This window comes from Cydia pomonella, chromosome 16 (assembly GCF_033807575.1).
Source record: "Cydia pomonella isolate Wapato2018A chromosome 16, ilCydPomo1, whole genome shotgun sequence".
NCBI lineage: Eukaryota > Metazoa > Arthropoda > Insecta > Lepidoptera > Tortricidae > Cydia > Cydia pomonella.
Genome location: NC_084718.1, coordinates 16,282,152 through 16,303,867, shown reverse-complemented (window position 1 = coordinate 16,303,867; position 21,716 = coordinate 16,282,152). Strand labels below are relative to the sequence as shown.

The window sequence follows — 21,716 nt, the reverse complement described above, 5'->3', positions numbered from 1 at the left end:
ATTTACATGTGTTTTCAGGCGATTGAATTTACACGTGTTTTCAGGCGATGGCCAAGTCTCAATCTAATATTTTCTAATATTTTCCAATTGCAAAATATTTTAACTTATGGCGCATATAACATAATGTGAACAATGTGGACTTTGTGGATTCAGTCAGAGAACACCAAAACAAATCAATGCTCTCGGCTACTAGGTTAAGGGTCCGCACAGCGCGCGTCAACGGCGCTCATACACTTGACTGTTGTAGGCTTTACCCCTTAGCAACCGAAACAAGTATGTCGCCAAACTCAGCTCTCTGCGCACCTGCAACTCGTTGTAACCCACCATGCCCAGGACAAACAACGTGGGATACATAAAAGAGGGTAAAAAGGATAAAAGGATATACTCCATATTGCCGTAAATACAAAAAACGAATACATTTATTTTGTATGCGTTCGAACATTAACTGGTACTTCGCCCCATGCGGAGCCCAAATGACTGCGTTACATTCGAGGCTGCTGCGGACGAGAGCATTATATAAGGCCGCAACTGCTCCAATGTTCGTAAAACTATGAGATCGACGCAGTACAAAACCAAGCATCCTGTAAGCTTTTTTACAAATATTTTTAATGTGATCACGAAATCTCAAATCAGATGTAAATTTTAAACCTAGATCTTTTACTTCTGTCACACTTTTTAAATTTTCGGCGTGGATATAGTAGTCCTGATAGATAGGGCTGTGCGCACGAGAAAAAGTAATAGTCACGCACTAGGATGAGTTAAAATATAACTTGTTACTTTCACTCCATAAAACTACACTGTCTATATCGCTCTGGAATCTGGCGCAATCTGCAGCGTTGTTTATGGGTAAAAATAATTTCAAATCATCCGCAAACAGTAAGCATCCTCTCCATCCATTATGACTATTTTGAGTATTAAAATGCGTATTGGTTAATAGAATTGTATGAACTTTTGTACGCGATAGTACCAAGTAGGCCGAAAATCGCTAATCTCCTTTCTAATTATATGTATGCCCCTCTGCCTACCTTTGGCCATCGGCCATATGAATTTGCCCCACCCCCCCCCCCCCCCCCCTCCCCCTACTGCTGCGACGCTCTTGTCGCTCAAATATGCAAAAGTGATAGAGGCAGAAAACGAAATTTCAATTTTTGTGTTTCGCGGTAGGCCCGCAATATATTATGAGCTAGTGGCGCTCTCTACGCAGTGTTGCGTATTGAAGATAGATTTCATAGCAAAATATAAATCGTTATATCTTGAAATAACAAGGCGCAAGTCAGATTAATCTTTCTTTATTTTCAATTAAGCACAGAATAGTACAGTATCCCAAGTTAGGTATCCAGTCTAAGTCGACAGAGACTCGTCACTCGCCCGGTGTTCGTACACACATCCAATATGTAAACCATACTACATAAAGCTCCATACATCGGATGTATCAACATACAACTAAAACTTAAAACTAAGATACATAATTTGTTCTAAACGGCGACTTTAACATATCAATAAAGTGTTCAACAATTCCTTTTATAATTAACAGTGATTTAAATGTCATTTGTCATGCGGTTAGTATGATACACGAATATTTAGATACATTTCAAACTAAATTGGTTAAACGAACGTACAACAAAGTTGTAATAAGGTTTATAATAATCTCAAGATTTTATTTGAACTTATTAAACCGTATAAAAAGACAATTTGGAACTTGATCCATGCGAGTCACCATATCGCACAAACAAACATTATAAAGTCAGACATTGGAATGTTAACTAATTACGCTTAATATAGAGTTAATAGTACCAAAATACAGCTTAATAATAATTAAATACTTAAAATAATACAAAACCCCGCGCGGGTTCGACAACGCAAAGCGCCCATCACGCAACACATGGTAAAATTGTAATAATCGAAACCGGTAAATTACCGGTTATTAAAATTAACCGGTTAATACTCATTGGTTTGAATACCCTAGTAAAATATGAAAAGCAACGAATAAATATACCTACCAACAAGCGAAAAGGCGAAAATATGGCTGACTCTTGTTCTTGTCAGCCAACATCAAACGACTTAGCGCAGGACAGTCTAGCAGCTGTTTAAATTACATTTTTAATAACGGAATTGTACCACATTCATGCAGCTTAATATATATATATATATTTTTATAAGAATCAAAGAAATGAAACTTCAATTATAAAATCCATTTACAGCAACGATAACATAGGTAACGATAGTAGCCCGATGGCACTAAGGAAATATTCGTGTTGAAAACTAACATGTGACACTCAAAAAGCGTCTTTTCTTAAACTCTGGCCACGTATATAATACAATACAGGTATAGCTAGTTGCAAATTTAACTCGCATAGTATATTTTTTATTAGATCTCACTCACAAAAATACCAGCCACAAAGTCATAGTTGCAATATGGTGATTGTTTTTTTTATTTTACTTTACTTTAAACTATTTTACTTTAAACAAATATGCACAGTTAACCCTGACGCCACGGTTAGACGGGGGCAAAGAGCACTAAATTTTTCATTAGCTTCTTCAAACCTCGTTCATTTATGCTTATTGAAACTATAAATATCCAACATTTGACATCGAAGGTACTACAGGATTGACTGTACTTAGGTTAGTCAAATATGTTAACGGTGCCTTTTTTGCTACTTAGTTGTTCTCATTATAACTTTGTTACTTGTATCTTCGTGAAAAGTAAGATCAAACAAAAAGAATAACATTCGGGGCGGCAGTGGCAACACTTAGAAGAAATGGAATGCAGACAAAATATAATTTACTCTACATTTTAAAGGTACCTTATCATTACACCGAAAAATATTTGGCTCATTTTATAATTTAATATTTCCTCGGATTTTGCATAGCGATTTATTACTGCGAAAATTTGTTGTTCACGATATATCTATTGTTGTCGGTTATGCCATATGTTTCTTGGTGTAACACTTTAGTTTACGGGGTAGTTAAAATATGTTATGAGACCGGCTATAATCGGTTAAGGTAATCGCCGAGCCAAGAGCGTGATCACTAGAATATCGGTGCAAAATGTCTAATAGATACTACGTTATTTAGAATAGTCCGTGGACACCGGCATACGCCCCCATGATTACCATATAAGTAACCATATCATTATATAATAAGTCTTTCCTTCTACTTTAACAATAATTTGTTATAATATTTTTATAACTGATTGTATTTTTTAATATTTTTATTTTCTCAATGTACACGAGTTTGTATCAGTGCTCAATATTTATAATTACATATATAATATTTTATAAAATTCGTTGGCTACCTAAACGAGTGGTGTTAGCTATGAACGACAACGGGAGCTACGGTAGGATTGGATACATTAATTTACAATATAATAGGAATAAAGCGTGACTTATGTACACTCGGTTTACTACGGCTGGTAGCGATTACAGTCCTTACACTCATATAGACAAGGTTTACATTCGATTGTTCTCTGAGAGGTGTTAACGATATAAGGATTTCTATACATTTCTAACACAGTACACGCCACGCAAGACTCCTTGCAAAGAATCGTAGCAAGACTCTAGCTTAAACTAGGCTTCTAGGGAAACACTAATATTGGAGAAGGGCTAAAACACGCGCCTGCATTTAAAGGGCGATATTTTTATCTACTTTTAATTCCTTACGTGCCATTCATTGAGCATTATCACCTGTCCCCATATAGATATATAACTACAATATATTATTGCTCAAGAAACATATATAGATGGTAGACACCGCGATGCAGCTCGGTGTTCGCGTACGCGAAGAGACATTAGAATAGTTTCAAAAATATTTATAGTTATTTATATGTTTTTGTATAATACATAGAGATAATTTTATGTACATAAGAAGCGTTTTTCAGCCCGAAGTGGCTTCGGGCTTAATTCGAAGTGATCTAAGATTTATTATAATATAATAGGAAAACTGTGTGACGCCAGCCGCTGCTACCTGAATGCTGAAGGGTTACTTACTTAGACTTCGAGCACCAACCACCAGAATAATGTCTGTGTCCCGTCAATTCCTTTCGAAGAAAAGTAGAATATATTCAGATCTGTTTACTACGTTTAATATTTACATATATACAGTTAGCTCCAAAAATTAGACACATTTTAGATTATTTAGACAGATTTATACTTATTATTGTTTTTGGAGCTAAGTGCCTATGTAAACACTTTCTATTTATATACTTTGGTACCGCAAAACATTACAAATATTCTGAGGTAAACAAATAATAGTGAACACAAGTAATCTAATCTAAAGCTTTACATTTTTATATAATTTTAGATAAATTCACAAATCGTTTAAGGTATATATTTTTCACTTCAGTCTGTAACAGCCAGTAAGTAAATCAAACATTAGACTTGAAGAAACGTCGCTTATCATGTTTTACAATTGACTTTACATTCGAATCGTATCATATGACAAGGCAAGCCTTTGTCCGCTACACGTTCCCCAATACTTCAAAATACATATAAAGTTGTTTCAATTTTTTATATTGACCAGCTTGGCCTTAAGTGGCAATAAGCAAGACTTTGGTGACTTTTGTATCATTTTTGTTTGGTATAACAATTGTCACTTTAGCTTGTCTTAAATATTCACAAACTTTCATTTTTACTTATTCAACAATGATTTATTTCAAAACTCCATCCATCCACTTTCCATTGAGGCTTGCAACCAGTCTAAATAGTTTTAAGTACAAAACAAGCATTTTTTGCAAATGCAATGCGCCACGATTTTTCATTGATTGTAAACGGAAGCACTAATGCATTCATAGGATAGGACGTGTAAAGTCTAACATAACATTGTGTCTCCAAGTTTGACAGCTGAAGACGACGTTGTACGGCGCCATATGTTTTGTGGTAATTTTTGCCAACAATAACTGCATAATGTACGGTCCCATTCAGCTGTCGAATTCAAGGCACGCATTTTTATGAGACTATTCCTCTTCTACTATCAACTCTTTGCTGGTACTGTTCAGAATCTTGATTTGTAAAGCAATTTACAACATTGAAACGGCAGATTCTAGAGTCGGACCAAGCTAACCCTGCATGGCATCTGCAATAATAGTAATGTCATCAGTCATTTCTGTGCAATTATATACAAAGTTATCTTAGACGGACTCTAATACAATTTACAAAGTTAAATTGCATGGAAAACTACAACGAAAACTCCAAACCGGTTAATTGGTATGTGTAACCGATTAAGTTGTAACCGGTTAGCATTAGTCGTGGCGTGGTCAGTTGAGCGGCAGACATAACATGTGCTGCAGCATTGAAAACTACAACGGAAACTCGAAACCGGTTAATTGGTATGTGTAACCGGTTAGAGTTGTGACCGGTTAATCGTGGCGGGGTCAGTTGAGCGGCAGACAGAACATGTGCTGCAGCAGCGTGGGCTTGCGCGGCGGCAGCGACGAGCACACCGAGTCGTAGTCCGACGACGACGACTCGCCGTAACCGAACGCCTGAGGACAATCATTCATGCAATTATTTAATGTAATAAAATGAAGGGCAAGACGTTGATTAAGGAGAAAAAAAAAGAAACCATTTGTCAACGTCATTGTCCATTAATGAACAGTTTGAAAATTCTCTAAGGGATGACAGCTGACGCTGCCACACTTGACGTTATCAGTTTGTTAATTGGGAGGAAAACTAACATTAAATCAAACCACACGTGCTGCGCTTTACTATGAAAGTTCATTGTCTACAAGATAGTCTCTCAAGTGCTAAAAGGTCAGTTTATAAAAATGCAAATACACTAAGTTTTAGTACTGTACTGTTGAATACTAATAGAATAGAGAAAGGTAGAGAATGCCTTAAGGCATTATGTACAATTTTATATCGTGCAATAAAGTTTAAATAAATAAATTTACCATGGCGGGGTCGTGGTAGGGGTGCAGCAGGCAAGCGTGGTGTCACACGCAGTCCTCCAGCGACATGAGGAGCGGGTTCACGTACTCGAAGCCTTCGAACTCCGACTGGTCGATGTCCGCGATCACGTTGCTGTCAATTTAACAGTTGCTCACGTTAGCCAATCACATTTGTACAATAATAATACAATCAGAAAATTAACCATAGCTCGAAAATCACATTAGAGATTATTCTAAAACTTGGGCATGAATAATTTGGTTGGCTCGATGGGTGTTTTACTTTGGCGTGTTTTACGATGGCAGCCGGATGGTCGCATATGACGAGAGCAAGAAATGTCTAGCTTTGTACTAGTAACAACGTACTCCGTTTGACCGGTTAACTATGATCGTCAGCATAAACCGGTTAATACAATATGTTACTTATCGTTTTATATTTCGTTTTTATAGTCAGGTTTTTTTACAAGTTCTTTGAATACGGCAATTAATTTAGAAGTAAAGGAGTTTACACGTATATTCCTCCATATGCAGGTCCACACATAACGAGCGTCCTGGCGAGGAAATAGCCGCGCTAAGCAAGAAGAGGCGGCACCACCTGCTTCTGCTCCAGCTGGAACTGTTCGTGCTGTACTCACTCGTTGTCGGGCGTGAGGTGCACGGGCTCGTCGGTGAACTCGGGCGGGAAGTTGGCCAGGTCGCGCTCGCCCTCCAGCCGCGGCTTGAAGGGCGGCACCACCTGCTTCTGCTCCAGCTGGAACTGTTCGTGCTGTACTCACTCGTTGTCGGGCGTGAGGTGCACGGGCTCGTCGGTGAACTCGGGCGGGAAGTTGGCCAGGTCGCGCTCGCCCTCCAGCCGCGGCTTGAAGGGCGGCACCACCTGCTTCTGCTCCAGCTGGAACTGTTCGTGCTGTACTCACTCGTTGTCGGGCGTGAGGTGCACGGGCTCGTCGGTGAACTCGGGCGGGAAGTTGGCCAGGTCGCGCTCGCCCTCCAGCCGCGGCTTGAAGGGCGGCACCACCTGCTTCTGCTCCAGCTGGAACTGTTCGTGCTGTACTCACTCGTTGTCGGGCGTGAGGTGCACGGGCTCGTCGGTGAACTCGGGCGGGAAGTTGGCCAGGTCGCGCTCGCCCTCCAGCCGCGGCTTGAAGGGCGGCACCACCTGCTTCTGCTCCAGCTGGAACGCAGACATTACAATATCAGATAGGGATCTACTCTGCTGAGGATATTTTGCATGCAACGTCAAAAACCGAGGCCAACTTCTGGCCGAAAGGTGTCGTGTTTCGGAGGTTCCGGGGCAAACTACAGAATACGACGCAAGAGCAGCCGACTCAACGGAGCCGCGCCGTTTTGTCGCCTAAATAGTGTTTACTTTTAATTTTATAAAATGTATACACCGTGTTTTTATTGAATTCCGTCAACTCCACGTCATGGGGAAGTACGTTTAAGAAATCTAAATGGCATAGTTAATTAAAAAATAATAATTATACATTGTTATAAAAAGTAATTAAATATTGCATATAGCGTTGTTGTAACACGGGCATAAATTTAATTCAACCAAACAATTGAAAACTGTGACATATCAATGTCATTTCGAACATCAATCGTCCGAGATAGTACTTACGTTTAATAGCAAATGTATACCAGACACTAATCAATATGTAAACATGCTCTAAGGCAAGTGTATACGCTCCTAAGGGCCTTATGAGATAAAAATAAATTATTGATTACCTCCGAAACGGACTTAATTAGAATACCAGTGTCTTTGAGAAAGTTACTTAATTTAAGCTCAGGAATGCTCCCTTGAAATTAAAGGAAAAAAAACCACTATGTATATATATTAGCCTATAATGTATTTGTAATATGGGCTTTGTTACCTAAATCAAATTTTAAACAAGTAAATAATAAATAGAAACTTAATAACTGAACATGCTTGTTTGGCGGGATAAAAATATGTGTGTCTAATGCATAATGGCGATAACCCAGCACTTTATACTTCGCTGCATTTTTTTCAAGATAACATCTTATTTGCAATAGGTAGAAAGTACGATTTTTTCTGTTTTTGACAGCTGACGTTCACAAGGTTTCATTATAGATCTCCCTTAACCACTTTACGAATCTTAGCCCCGTGTAAACTTGGACATAAAATCTGATGCTGTCCCAATGCATGTTATTTCCAGACAGACCGTGTATGTACTTTTAATAATTTTACTTACCATTTCCCACTCGATGCTCTTGAAGAAGGGATGCTGCACGATGTCCATGAAGCCGCTCTCGCCGCAGCCGAGCCGCTCCGAGGGGCTCTTGTTGAGGAAGCCCTTCAGGACGGACGCGGCCTTTACTGACAGCGAGCGGGGAATACGGATCGTCTTCTCTAGGATCACCTGGAAAATGTTTAGTAAAAAGTTGAGGTTACATCGTGTTTTATATCAAGGAAGCCCGTTAAAACAGCGGGAAGCGGGAAGGTGTACAACGAAGCAGTGTCCTTACAATAGAGAATTGGAGCTCGTGCACAGCCCAGGAAAGGTTAAATACGTCAGGGTTTCCCCTGACATGTCAGGAAATTTATTAGGATTGCAAGCCCTCCTGCCGAGTGTCGGGGTTTTTTAGAAACCTTAAAAAGTCGTGAAGTGGAAAGGGATGGTTATGCCGTAGCTACAACATTTGGTTGCCAGTTAAGGGGCCAGTGGTCCACGAAAGGTTGGATTAAGGGATTTAAATGAGTGTTTCTTTACTTTATAGTGGTAATGATGACGGTTATTTTTGGACCAAGTTTACGTCTAGGAAATGTCTGCACCACCATCACCTTGATGTCCGAATTTGTCAGGATATTCCAAATTTTTTTAAAGTCGCTAATTGCTAAACCCTATGCCCCCCGGTCAGGAGCCGGGCAGCAGCGGGGAGCTCGCCGGCCCGTCACCTGGAAGAGGTAGTCCTCGGTGTTCTGGTCGGGGTTGTCGGCGGCCTGCGCGATGTCGAAGGGGCTCCGGCCGGCCAGCATCTCGTAGGTGAGCACGCCGAGCGCCCACCAGTCCACGCTGAAGCCGTACTCCTCGCCGCGCAGGATCTCCGGCGCGATGTAGTTGGGCGTCCCGCAGAACGTCGACGTCGTGTCGCCGGGCCGGACGCCCTCCTGGAATTGTATATCAACGGTTAATAAAAGGCTACTCTGATTGTTTTGGAAGGGCTAGGTTGGGTTGGTGAACCTTCCCGGTCCCTTTTTAATTAAGGAAAATATCGTAAGCGGACCCAAGTCCGATAGCAGTCGCTTACGTCAAAAATATTGTCTCAAGTTGCCATAGCGAATCTATCAACCGGGAAAAGGCTAAGATGAGGAGTAAAAAAAATACATAATCTAGAGACCAGGATTACATGTACGTTTCTCAAAGACTTTGCGATGTCTGAGGTGAGATGCAGGACTTCAGGATGTTTCTAGTGATAGATAGATTAACAGATATATATCATTAATTGCAATTTTATTAGACTAACACTTAGTTTATAGGTTTCCTAGTTTAAGTAATACTAACAAGATATGGATTTTTTAAAGGCTGAATTAAATAAAAATATAAGTATAATAAAGTCTGACCTTGCACATGCCGTAGTCGGTGAGCTTGATGTGGCCCTCATGATCCAGCAGGACGTTGTCCAGCTTCAGGTCACGGTAGATGACGCCGCGCTCGTGTAAGAAGTGAAGGGCGAGGGAGATCTCCGCGGCGTAGAACCGCGCGTGCTCCTCGGGCAGCCGCCGCTGCCGCTGCATGTGGAACCTGGAATGAGATAGTTTCTGTCACTGCGATTGATAATAGCACAATAGCAGTAAACACATTGACATTGTTTACACCAATTTTAGTAAGGCTTTCGACCAAGTATCTCAAATGGAACGCCTACTGCAAGGTATTGAGTTTCGAGATTAGTTGGTGAATCAAATCGTAAAGAACTTATATTAATTAGAACTTGTTTGGAGTTTGGAAGAAGGAATGCAGAACCACGAGGAAAGGATCCTTGGAGGCCATTAAAACGCGTGCTACAGTGTACTCACATTAGATCACCTCCGCGCACAAACTCAATGACGAAGAACAGTCTACTAGGAGTCTGGAAGCAGGAGTGCAGCCCCACGAGGAACGGGTGGTTGGAAGCCGTTTCGAACACGTGCTTCTCGGTTTGCACCCAGTCGATGTCCTCGTCGTCCGTGACGAGAGCTTTCTTGATCACCTTCATCGCGTACACGCGTTTCGTCCGCTTCAGTTCTACCATCAGCACCTGGAGAATATACATTTTAGATTTCATGTCTAAAAAGTAAAGAAACTAACACTGTTGCGTACACTTTCTACCAGTACGAATTGGTTTAAAGGAAATTAAAAATATGAGACTCATGATTAATCTTGACCTGTATTCTAAAATTTTTGATAATCCATTGATCACACTTCGCATCAAACTTCTAGTCCGCTCTAGAGTTTTTTGCGGGAATATTACCGTATGATTTAGCTACTGTACCACTAAACGTGCCCGTGTACTAACTATAATTACTATAATTTTTGACTAAGTAAACATTTATATAATGAAGACATATTTTAGTTTAACGTCAAGTACCGGACGATTTTTCTATGATCAAGTAGCGTTTACCTTAGCGTAAGAGCCGCGTCCGATGACTCGGATTAGTTCGAAGTCGTCGAGCGAGTACTGCCGCTGCGAGCCCGGCTCCAGGTCTTCGCGCACCGCCGGCGCTGGCGCGGGGGGCGTGTCCGGCAGCGGTGGCTCGGGGTCTGCTCTAGACCTGGCCAAAAAAGTTTCAATTGCAATTTTATAAAATGTACTTAGATGAAGGTTTAAATACCAGTTTATTCAAAGTTTCTGTTATATGTAATCAAAAATAATTTTTTTTCCCTAAAAAGTAAAAACACTACCGCTCCAGCTAGCGACATTAGGTATGTTGTTTTACTTCAATGGGACACGACGTGAAAAATAGATAACCATGATTACATAAACTTACAAACGTGAAGCAAGTGTATTGAATAAAACTATTGTTGACTGACGTCTGTTTCGTTACACAGGCTGAGACGTGAGATGTGTCTGGGTGGAGTACCTTCTAACGGCTTTGGTAAAGAATTCCCATATTTGAAGAACGTGAACCCTTACTCTGATACTTCTTGGCTGACTCACCTGACGGACGAAGCGCGGCCCAGCGTGCTCTCTCCATTGGCATCATCCTTGATTTCCACAGGATCCACATGTTCGCTGGAGCACGGCTTCTGCACGAGCTTGTGGCACTTCTTGTGCACCAGCAGCTTGCACTGGATGCACTTGAAGCCCTGGCGGCCGAGGCCCCAGATGCGGTCCTGGCAGAAGGCACAGAAGGCGCGCTGGAAAGAGAATAGTTAAAAGTTGACTGATACGGGTAAAAGACATCATATTTAAGGCGATCCAATTTAAAAGAGTTTTAAAATAAGCACATAATAAATAAAAAAATATGGTCCCTGAATTAATTTTATATTACGAAGTTGATAAATAAATAAATACACAAAAGTAAGCTCAGGAAGCAAGAAGGCTTGTGTTGACTTGACTTAAATACATAGAAAACATCCATGACACAGGAACAAATATCTGTGCTCATCACACAAATACATGCCCTTAACGGGATTCGAACCCAGGACCATCGGCTTCATTACCTACTCGAATGATCGGTCGATATGACGGTCACTACCCACTAGGCCAGACCGGTCGTCATCAAGCACATGACGAGTTGTGTCCTCTTTCATTTTCGTTCCTGAATAACCAATACGTATGCCAAGTTTTGTGCTTATCGTCAGATAGGGCCTTAAATACTTTGGATCACATCTAGCATTACAAGCATACTGCAAAGGAATAATTGTTACCCAATTAATGACTCGCCTTGACTTGTTCCTAGGTACAAAACCGTTAAGTAAAAAAAAATATCTCTTTGATTGAAAGCACTTCCAGCTTTCTTGCTAACAAAAAACTTTCCACTTTCTACCAGTTCAGACAACTGTAAATTGAATCCGGCATCAACGCCAGCTGTGCAACAAAGTGGCATTGAAGCTGGCGGGCCAGAAAATGAGCCGTTGCTGGACAACTTACTCTATTAAATCTCTTGGCCTGGAAGATGTGCCCGTTGACGCGGTAGAGCTTCCGCCACCGCCGGGCGCCGCGCCTGTATATGCTGCCTGCAAATAAACACCAATATACGGCTACGATTTAAAAAAGTAAGTAAGATTAGTTCACATTAGTTATTCATAGATTAAATTAACAATTTATAAACAAATATTGTCGCCTAAAAATTCGGACCGTATGTCATTCGGTGAATCTTGTGAATTGTGTTTTTTTTTTTATGAATGTTATTAGTATTTTAGATATATCTCTGTAGATATGTTTTTGTAACACTGCTTGATCCCGTGAAGATATATTTTAACAAAAAAAGTTTTTTCATATCCTCGAAACAAAATATATATTACATTATGTTTAGTTCACTACGAAATACCTCCAAATAAAAACTTTCAATTCACTCATTCCACAAACACTTAACGATTTGATGCGATTCAAAGCACGGCCTCGTCATTACCAACACATAGGCGCTAACAAGAGCTCCCTCGGGCCAGTTACAATTAACGACCATCCGATTGCTATTTCCACCCAAATTAGGCCACCACACCTCCTCCACTACCCTGTCATCAATCTTACACCATTTCACACTTTGCTACACGATGACGATGCGTCGTCTCGATTGTCACTTGTAATTCTTGCACGGTAATGACACGTTTGTCACTTAACCATGGTAATGACCAGACTGTCACTTTGTGTACACTAAATAAGAAATTGTAAATAAAATAAAGCACCTGCTAGATGCTTGGCGATGTCGCCGGTACAAGACATCGGAGTGGCGTGTCGATTGGATGAACGTTATCGCTACTATCTTATCGGTTTAAAGCGAATTTAGTGAGGCAAGCGATTTATTTACAAGAAATACCTTTCGGAAGGTGGGACATATCACAGATATGCAGTAGCGATTAGTGGTCATAAATAATTCTCAACTAGCATGTCTTAATCCAGAAACGCAACGTTTACGTTTAAATTATTTAAATAAGTAAACACATTAAGATTTTTTATATCTGCGATAGTCATCCTTAACAATATATGTTTAAAGTAGTTTTATTTTTCATGTAGTATCTTATAAATGCTTGCTAGTTGTTTTAGCAGCGCAGTATGCAAAAACTAAACTGACCAGAATTTAAAGCAGCAGCTCAATTTCATAACATTTTTCCGCGTAAACTGCACTTAACACATAATATATTATTTACGTCGGCTCAACGGGTCTCCGGCGGAATCCCCGGGCTTCCGTGACGAATAAAAGAATTTTAAAGGGCTCTTTCACTCTTTACTTTTAAACTTGCGAGCGAGCGAGACGAGGTTATAAAATGTTTAAAGGGTTTTTTTAACTCGCTGACGGCTTGGACATTACCGTGCTAGCTTTCACATGGTGATGACGTTGCCTAAAAAGCTCAATTGACGTTGCGCTCGGTTAGCCAGGCTTTTGTGCCGTGAGTCTTTATTGGGTAAAATTTTAATAACATGGTTAATTTTGAAATTAACTTATTTACGCTCACGGCAGCAGAAATGATGTGGATGTTATGGTTTATATAAAGGCAACGTATTGTTATGATAAGTAAATATATGCGGAAGGCTATATGCGAATTGTGAAGTACTTTGGGGGATTCCAAAAGCCACGATAACACACATACATCATGTGTCAACCATTTTTTATTCATCCGGAAATTCATACTAAGTATATTGAACTGAAATCGTGGAAATATCTTACGTGAATTCGAAATCAAGCCTATTTCATGTTTATTCTTCTGAAAGAGAGAGATTGGGCAACATTTTCTTTTCACAAATAGTAATGAAATTGGCTCCTATTTCTCGGGTGACAAACGAACTCAAGAAACACTGCCTTTTTATTGGTTTGGAGGCACGATTTTCTCACTAAGTAATCAAATCTTGACAGATTTATAAACTTTTAGTTTTAGAAATTGTTTCATTTTCGCTTACTTTTAGATTATATTTATATAATATAATGTAATTATTTGGACTTAAGATGAAATAATTACCCATATACAGTGGAACCTCAATAAACACAAACACTAAAAAAATTGTATTAGGGGAGAAGAGCGCCTAAAGCTAAGGCTAGTGACGTTTCTTCAAACAAACACGTCACTTTTGATACTAACATATCCAATCCATATCGTATCTAGACCTAAATTTGACGTATCTTAAAGCTCTAATCAGGCGGTAAGTGGGTTTTGGGGAATGGGGAGATATATTTGATAGAGTCTGTGCGGAAAGAGAAGAGTCGTGGAATGTATTGGGCCCTATACATTCCACGACGACCACGACTCTTCTCTTTCCGCACACTCTAATTATTAGGTACGAAATGACGCGGCCTTTTCGTAATATATTGAAATTCGATAATTCTTCTGTCGAATGAAATGAAATTAGTTTTTAGTATCAAAGAAAAACTAACCCCCTTATTCATAAACGTCTACTAAAGTTAACAAGCCGCTAATAATCGTTTATCCCTTTCCGACGTATTGGTATGATGGAAAGGGACAAACGATTATTAGCGGCTTGTTAACTTTAGTAGACGTTTATGAATAAGGGGGTAAAATTTTAGGATCTTTAGGCTTTCCCCGTAGGCCACCCGCTGTAAACCTATCCTTTATCGAGTAAGAAAACGGTATGCAGAAATAATTGTGGTTATAGATCATGTAATTCACATGCCCAGTGCCTTGACTCTTAATATCATGTTATTAAAAGTTATATTTGACAAATCTGCGCGTCATCATGGATGGCACGAACTACGAGTATACTTACGGTCTTCTCCCGCGCATGACATGCCCGGCGCCGGCGGCACATTCGGGAACACTGCAACAATGAAAACATTACAATGTAGCGTTTAACAACATTACCATATATCATAACTAGTTAAAAGACTTGTAAGGCACCATTATGCATTTTATAACCTGAATATTTAACAGACGACCAAATACATGCATATTATCTTTCAACATTTTGGGTATTCCGATTTGATTAAATAATAAGTAATGGCGTTCGCGCAATTCCTAAGATATGGTAGATACAACAATATATTATCTTTGGACTTCAGTAACGTGATCCTTGTGTTAATTTACCTATATTTACAGTAAATAATGAGATAGTTTAAACTAGTACAAAGCGTCACTTTATTTATGGCTTGTAACTTCACCACAAACAGAAAAATACAACCCTCAGCTCTCTAGTGCAGTAATGATTAGTTTAAAATAACAAAAGCGCACAAACGTCCAGCAATCCCGTTGTTTCCGGCCGAAATTGCATTCTGTCCGGAAAGAAGAGATTCCGCCCCGGTGCCTTTAAAAATAGACGCCGACGCTGGTCTGTTGTGTTTAGTGTTTACATTTTAAAGGGAAGTGTTGACCCGGGTATTTGTCTTGGTGATTTAATACTCTGGAGTGTAATCCTTTTCCTGGCCGAGGGATGGGAACGTTGAAGGATTTTAGGAAAATACTAGTACAGCAGGTCAATTCGAAAGTACACTGATATCAGAATGACATCTAACTGATGCCATTCAGTTATAGTGGATTTCGCTCGTACTTTTCCGTACATGTATTGGCGCGGGCGAGACGCAGGATAATTAAATAATACGAGTATGATTAAAATATCATTCTGATGTCAGTGTACGTTCGAATTGGCCTGTAGGTTGAGACTTGTAGAATAAAGTGCTCTGTCGTCTCTAATTCGTTTTATTGAGATGTATAATGTATTGATGTTTTAAAACTAATAGTCTAAGAAAGTGCTTCATATTACACAGGTAGGTTCTAAAAAAGCTGGGTGTTCTGAATGTGTCAGTTTTTAATACTACGTCGGTCGTATACAAGCATGCAGTATATCTGAAAGCAAGTGGTCTTCGTATAGACTTGCATATGTCGCATGCTAAGGGTTTTATGGGTGTTGCCGCCGCCCGACACCACCTGGGTGCCGATAAGGTTTTTAACGAAGATTCGCCGAGTTGTCAGTTGTCATCGACTGACGATTTTCTCTAATGGAGTTTAAAGATTTTGATACAGGTTTGACATACGATACCTACTGTATAAGTAATACTTGTCCATAGTAAAAGGCCTTTGCACAGCGGAATCCGCTAAGCGGATGCATGTGCGTAGACGTGCATGAGCGGGTTGTAATACCCAGGTCCTTAAGAGAAACGGCACATCCATGACGTGTGCGTGCACGTGTCCAACATTTTAGTGCAGGTGCACGTGCTCGTCTACACACACGCATACGGTGTGCACAAGCCTTAAGCAAACGTACATTTAACAATAGGTAAAAAACATTCAAAAACAATGTTGGAACCGAATTCAAAACTCCGATCACATCTCTGCATTCATATTGAAAACAAATGAACAACTCAAACAGCAATTTCCAATTTCGAATAAATCTCGCTATCTCTTTAACGAAATGCTCCATTTTTAAATTGCATTTTGTTTTGAAAATCCACTACCGGAAAATACTTTCGCAGCGTGGAGCCAATGAAAACAAACGCACAATCAAGCATCAGCTTCCAATTTGTTGTGGGAACTTTTTTCTAACTATTCTTCATTTCGACAAGCATAGTTCCGAAAACATTCTCACACAAACAAACTTCACGCGCAAACAGTTATTAACTTTCGCAAGTTCCTATTTGGTAAAGCGGTTCCAAATGCGACCTAGTCTGTCGTTATTAAAGTTTAAATTTGAAAGGCGATAAAGAGTTAGATTTTGAAAGGCCTCCTGGAAATATTGAATATTGGGAGTAAACTACAGAGTACTTTTTGGAATAACTGTTTTAATGGAGTTTCATGTTTGCTCCCCAACCGTTCTGTTTAAAAATGGGAAATATTGAGAGCATTTTCGAATGTGGAATGCTATATGTCACTCTTTTGAAAGTTCGTAATTCCATTACTATTCCGCTGAGGAATTCAAAGCTTTTTCACTAAGTTCCGGACTTTTTAAATAGTACGTCGACGAAAAAATAGGCAAATTGAACGTCCGGAGTTTCGACTACAGAAAACTTGCACAACATTGCCTACCATCAGCCCAATTCGAACAATGCTTATAAGATGTCACAGCGATACGATACCAAAATTTGTCAAAAGTTAAATTTCTTCATCCAAAAACGTCACTTGACACTGATAGAACGGTATCGTATCGCTGTGACATATTATAAGCATTGTCCGAGTTGGGTCGCATGCCAACCATTGCCTGACTTTAAAAACACAGTGATTATCTACCAAACAGTCGTTCGTATTAATATTTCATAATTATGTGCGTGGTGGTCATATATCGTGGGTTCAACCTTCGGTTGCGCTGTATACAGCAGAAAAAATCGTTCTCGAAAAAATAGCAGAAATATTACTGAAACATCCTTAGTTCGAAATATTCTATACCAAATACCATTCTGCTTGATTCTGTAGTTCATTCGTTTAAGTTGGTACTTACAGTTTCAGCAGTCAGCTTCTAATTGGAATGGAATAAATGCCAAGGCTTTAAAAAAGTAAAAACAAAACTAACAAGCGATCCCAAGCGAAATGCGAGACTTTTAAAAACATTCTAAGCTCGATTCAAGTAATGCACTAGCCAGGCTGTCATTAAGCCCGAATGTACAGCGCGGGCGTGGTCAGTTTGGGCGCCAGTCTTATGTGACCTCGATCAGTAATTATTATCGGCCTGATCCGAAATTTAAGATACGTCAAATATTAGGCCTAGATACGATATGGATCGTATTTGTCAATGATAAAAGTAAAGTTTTTGTTTGAAGTAAGTCTACGGGACGGCGCGAGCGGTGATTTGAGTGGCTCGATCAAAATGTATAGAATTGAATGAATCTGTTTTGTCGAGCCGCCCGCCGCTCCGCTCGCCGCACCGAGCGCTGCATGCGTCCAGTCCGCGGCCTAAAACTCAATTTTCTGAGCAGTATTTTAGAAGGGGCGTTAAGCCAGGAAATTGTGATCTGCTGTTTAAAATGTTGGTCATCAGATTCCTCGGCTATAACACTAGCTATTTTATACTAGAAATACACTGCTATGATATGCGTGTTTTCTTTCTATCAAGCCAATAGAAATAACAATTTTGCTTAAAGTGAAAAAAAATAGACGAGTTTTAAAGCAGAGGATTCTAAAAATTCTCTAGACACGAGAGCTCGTCGGTGCCTTCGATTCGCCAGCGCTCTTCAAGCGACTAGAACAACACGCTGAGCGGACGGGCTATCCAGCTCGCCAACAAAGAAAAACTTTGTAATTCCAAAATTGCATTAAGTGCTTTCTTTTGGAAGAAAAAGAAAACATTTAAGAACTTGGCATCAATTACGATTGTGTTTATTCTTATTGGATTTCATAGAGAATGGTGGCCAAGTTTGGGCATATTATATTGCCTACAAAGCGAGTGTGATATGTAAATAACTTGAGTTAATAAATGCTTATTAACAAGGTAGTTTTAAATGCACAGCAACTAAGTGCTGAAATGATATACCTTCACCATTACAGATTTTAAATTGTCTTAATAGCTTTAAAACTCGGCTTAAGCAATATCTTCTATAGATTCAAAATGCACTACCTCTTGGCTGTAGAGCTATACCTTCTTATTACATTTGGTTCTGGTTTACGTTTGATAGGAGTTTTCGTTTTTATACATTTAATAAATGCTTATGTTGCTGCATATTTGGCTTTATTTTATTTGTGTCAAAAGTCTACAAATCTAAAAAAAACAAGAAGAATCAAATAGATTGAATAAAAAAAATCTACTTTTGAAATATCAGTTAATTATAGGTCCAACTAGGTTTCATTTATGGGAAAATCGGTTTTCCCGAGTTATGACGTGAAACGCTTAAGCTGTTTATAATTTTTTCATCAGTTTCATCACACATGCTCGAAAAAGATCTTATTTCATGCAGGTGTACTGAAGAACAAAGGCCTATTTTGTTCCCGCGGGAGTTATGAATTGTTTTTTTCACAATTCCCTAGCTACATTGTTTTTATTATGGCAATTATTCATACAAACCAAGTAGCATAAATGAGTTGTACTTTTAAAATAATGACGTTTATAATTTAATATTTTTGTTTATAAAATTATTTTATTTGATTAATTTAACAGCCGTTTAAAATATTTTTACATAATTTTCAATCGTGGCCTTCGATGCCTAACCTGTCAAGAAATTGCAAAATGGCGGTCGAATTTTTGATATGTCACCGTATTTAAGAATCAGTTCGCTTAAATTTTAGTTTTTTTCTTCGTAAGTGTGAAGAAAAACATTGTGTGCAACTCCGGGGGTAAGAATATTGCAAACTCGGGTCTTTAATTCCCTCGTCTCCAAAACTTCACTTACCCTTAGTTGCACAATGACCTATTATATATTGACAATTTCAACGATGTCGGCACTATTATTAAATATATATTGAAATTTTTAGGAATGTTTCGTACACTAATAACAATTATTATTATGCCTATGAAAGCATTGGAAACTTGTAAATATGACAAATTGGCTCAAGATTGAAACCTTCAATGGTCGTTTCGAACCCAGGGTTGTCAGCATCCTAGGTAATGCCAATACCATCTTAGCTTCTCGGTGTTCAAATACCGATACCGCCAACATTAAGAACATTCCGACTTACTATAAAACTGAATAACAAATACGAAGAACTTTATGCCAGCATCTGCTTACAATCAATTTAATTAAACAGGCGTCCGTTCCCAGCGGCAAAAAGGCCAGTTTAAATAGAGAACATCTTCGATTTGCTCTTCCTATTTTAAACCCGGCGCTCTTATCCAGCGCTGTTTTAACGGACAGGAAAAGCGGTTGCCAACTTCAGTGTCCCCGGTGTAAGAAAAAGAATTTATTTTTTTACCGCCATTCGTGTCATGCTAAGTAATAGCAATACATTTAAAATACATCGGATAAAAGTTATAAGGGGAATACGAACGAAAATCAGACTGTCGCACAAATATGTTTATCTACCGTTCAGTAAACTATGAAAACAAGTATTCAACTTGGTTACCGGTATTCGCTTATCTAGAATTAAACTTCGCCTGTTTACTCGTATTGGCTACTTTTTAAATAGGTACGTTTGGACTGTTCTGGCGTACCGATACAATATGATGAAATTAAAATTTATATTTATGGGTTGTTTCTTAACTGTCTCATCGAGGAGATTAGACAAACAATAGTTTTACTTTAGTTTCCTGATATAAACTTTTATATTGAATTTGATATGTAATTTTAAACGTAAACAATTTTGTTCCAGGCCAGAACATGTACAACCATAATTTTAGAAATCAAAGTCAGCAAAAAAGTTTACCCAAGCAAACTTAGATACTTCCCTAGTTATCTAAGCTCATTTGAGGAAACAGAAATCTGTTTACCTGGTGGCCCAAAACTTTGGACATATCTGTTAGTTTATGCACACTACTGATATTATCTTCTCATGATATCCCGGTAACCGTAATTGCTCTATTTGTGAAACTAAAGCCGTACATATACCCTATCTTCTCTTGTCTATCTTTTACAAGGAACGTAAGGTAATACTAATAAGGAATGATAGTTGGTTACTTCGTTTTCCCTATTGCCAGCCTAATAGGGGAGTCTGTGATAAGCCTAGCTTGTGACAATGACATTTATGTTTTTCATATATTACTTTTTCCCGAAACTTTCTTTTGTGTTATGCAACATTTTTAAATCTATACGTTTAAGCATTGTGACGTGCAATAATTAGATATTTATATATACAATATATTGTACATTCAGGAGCAACAGGATTTTGAGTCTTCGGTTAAGCATATATCTACCTTGTTTTTAATCTTATTTTGAATATATACCCGAAAAAAGGTACCCCGGTACGAACACCTCACCTCTTATTACCGTTACAGGCTAAAAACAAACTTTGCTTTGCATTTAAATTTATCCGCTTTTTGCGAAGTTGTCAATTTATTCATGCCGCGTCTGCCGGATTACCTGAAGTTTGACTCGAAACTCTTCAATAAGCAACCTGCGGGCCCCATACAAATTGCAAGGGAAAGGTTGCCTTTTAAAAACGTGAATGAATAGAAAGTATGTACTGTCAAACGCAGAATTAGCAGAACTTTTCAGTAGCTACAGCAAAAACGTTTTCCAATTAGATTTCAAAATTAATATACTAAAACGCAAAAAATAACCTAGGAAGTAGGGATAGTTACCAAACGGACCCCAGGCTCCCATGAGCCGCGGCAAAATGCCGGTACAACGCGAGGAAGATTGTGAACCTAGGGCGCAATTTTAAGGTATTTAAATATCAAAACTGTGACTCATGTTTAACTCATTTCATTGCAAATAATGTGTGACTTGTATCAATTTCATGTCAATTCTACTGCGGAAGTAGTTTACGTAACTAAGTCCAAAACAGCCTTTTCAAGCATTCCCCTGATAACCAAAGACGTCGAATTAAATAGACAAGTGTGAAAAACTATTGTTTATTCAGATCTGCGGCGCGTGTCCCCGGTTCCCCCTCGAGATTGGATTGACACGGGCTCTTTGTCCATCCTCGGGTGGATTTACATCGATTTTACCTTTTGAAGTTTTAATACGTCGCGACAGAATGGAGGGAAGGTCTGAAGGGATAGAGGGATTGAGTTCATCTATAGGAATAGCGATATATGAAATTTGGGAGTTTTTGTACCTATTTTGTTGAATAAGGTAGTCGAATATCGTGAATTAGTCTCAAAATAAGTATTTAAATACACGTGTTACGTTTACCATCAGGCGGGCCTT

At 39.0% G+C, this 21,716-nt stretch overlaps 1 protein-coding gene across 1 annotated transcript in view; it reads right to left on the bottom strand.

Annotated features, from left to right (window-relative positions):
- Window positions 1-1,273: 1,273 nt before the first annotated feature.
- The window catches only part of LOC133526592 (atypical protein kinase C-like), a 181,643-nt gene continuing 161,200 nt past the window's right edge, over window positions 1,274-21,716 (bottom strand). The window contains exons 3-13 of the mRNA XM_061863282.1: window positions 14,762-14,812; window positions 11,975-12,060; window positions 11,039-11,238; window positions 10,502-10,652; window positions 9,918-10,138; window positions 9,465-9,645; window positions 8,799-9,011; window positions 8,095-8,262; window positions 6,940-7,055; window positions 5,888-6,017; window positions 1,274-5,479 (exon numbers count right to left, since the gene is read on the bottom strand). Coding sequence (XP_061719266.1) covers window positions 5,930-6,017; window positions 6,940-7,055; window positions 8,095-8,262; window positions 8,799-9,011; window positions 9,465-9,645; window positions 9,918-10,138; window positions 10,502-10,652; window positions 11,039-11,238; window positions 11,975-12,060; window positions 14,762-14,812 — 1,475 coding nt within the window. The 3' untranslated portion in view covers window positions 1,274-5,479; window positions 5,888-5,929. The remainder of the gene's footprint in view (window positions 5,480-5,887; window positions 6,018-6,939; window positions 7,056-8,094; window positions 8,263-8,798; window positions 9,012-9,464; window positions 9,646-9,917; window positions 10,139-10,501; window positions 10,653-11,038; window positions 11,239-11,974; window positions 12,061-14,761; window positions 14,813-21,716) is intronic.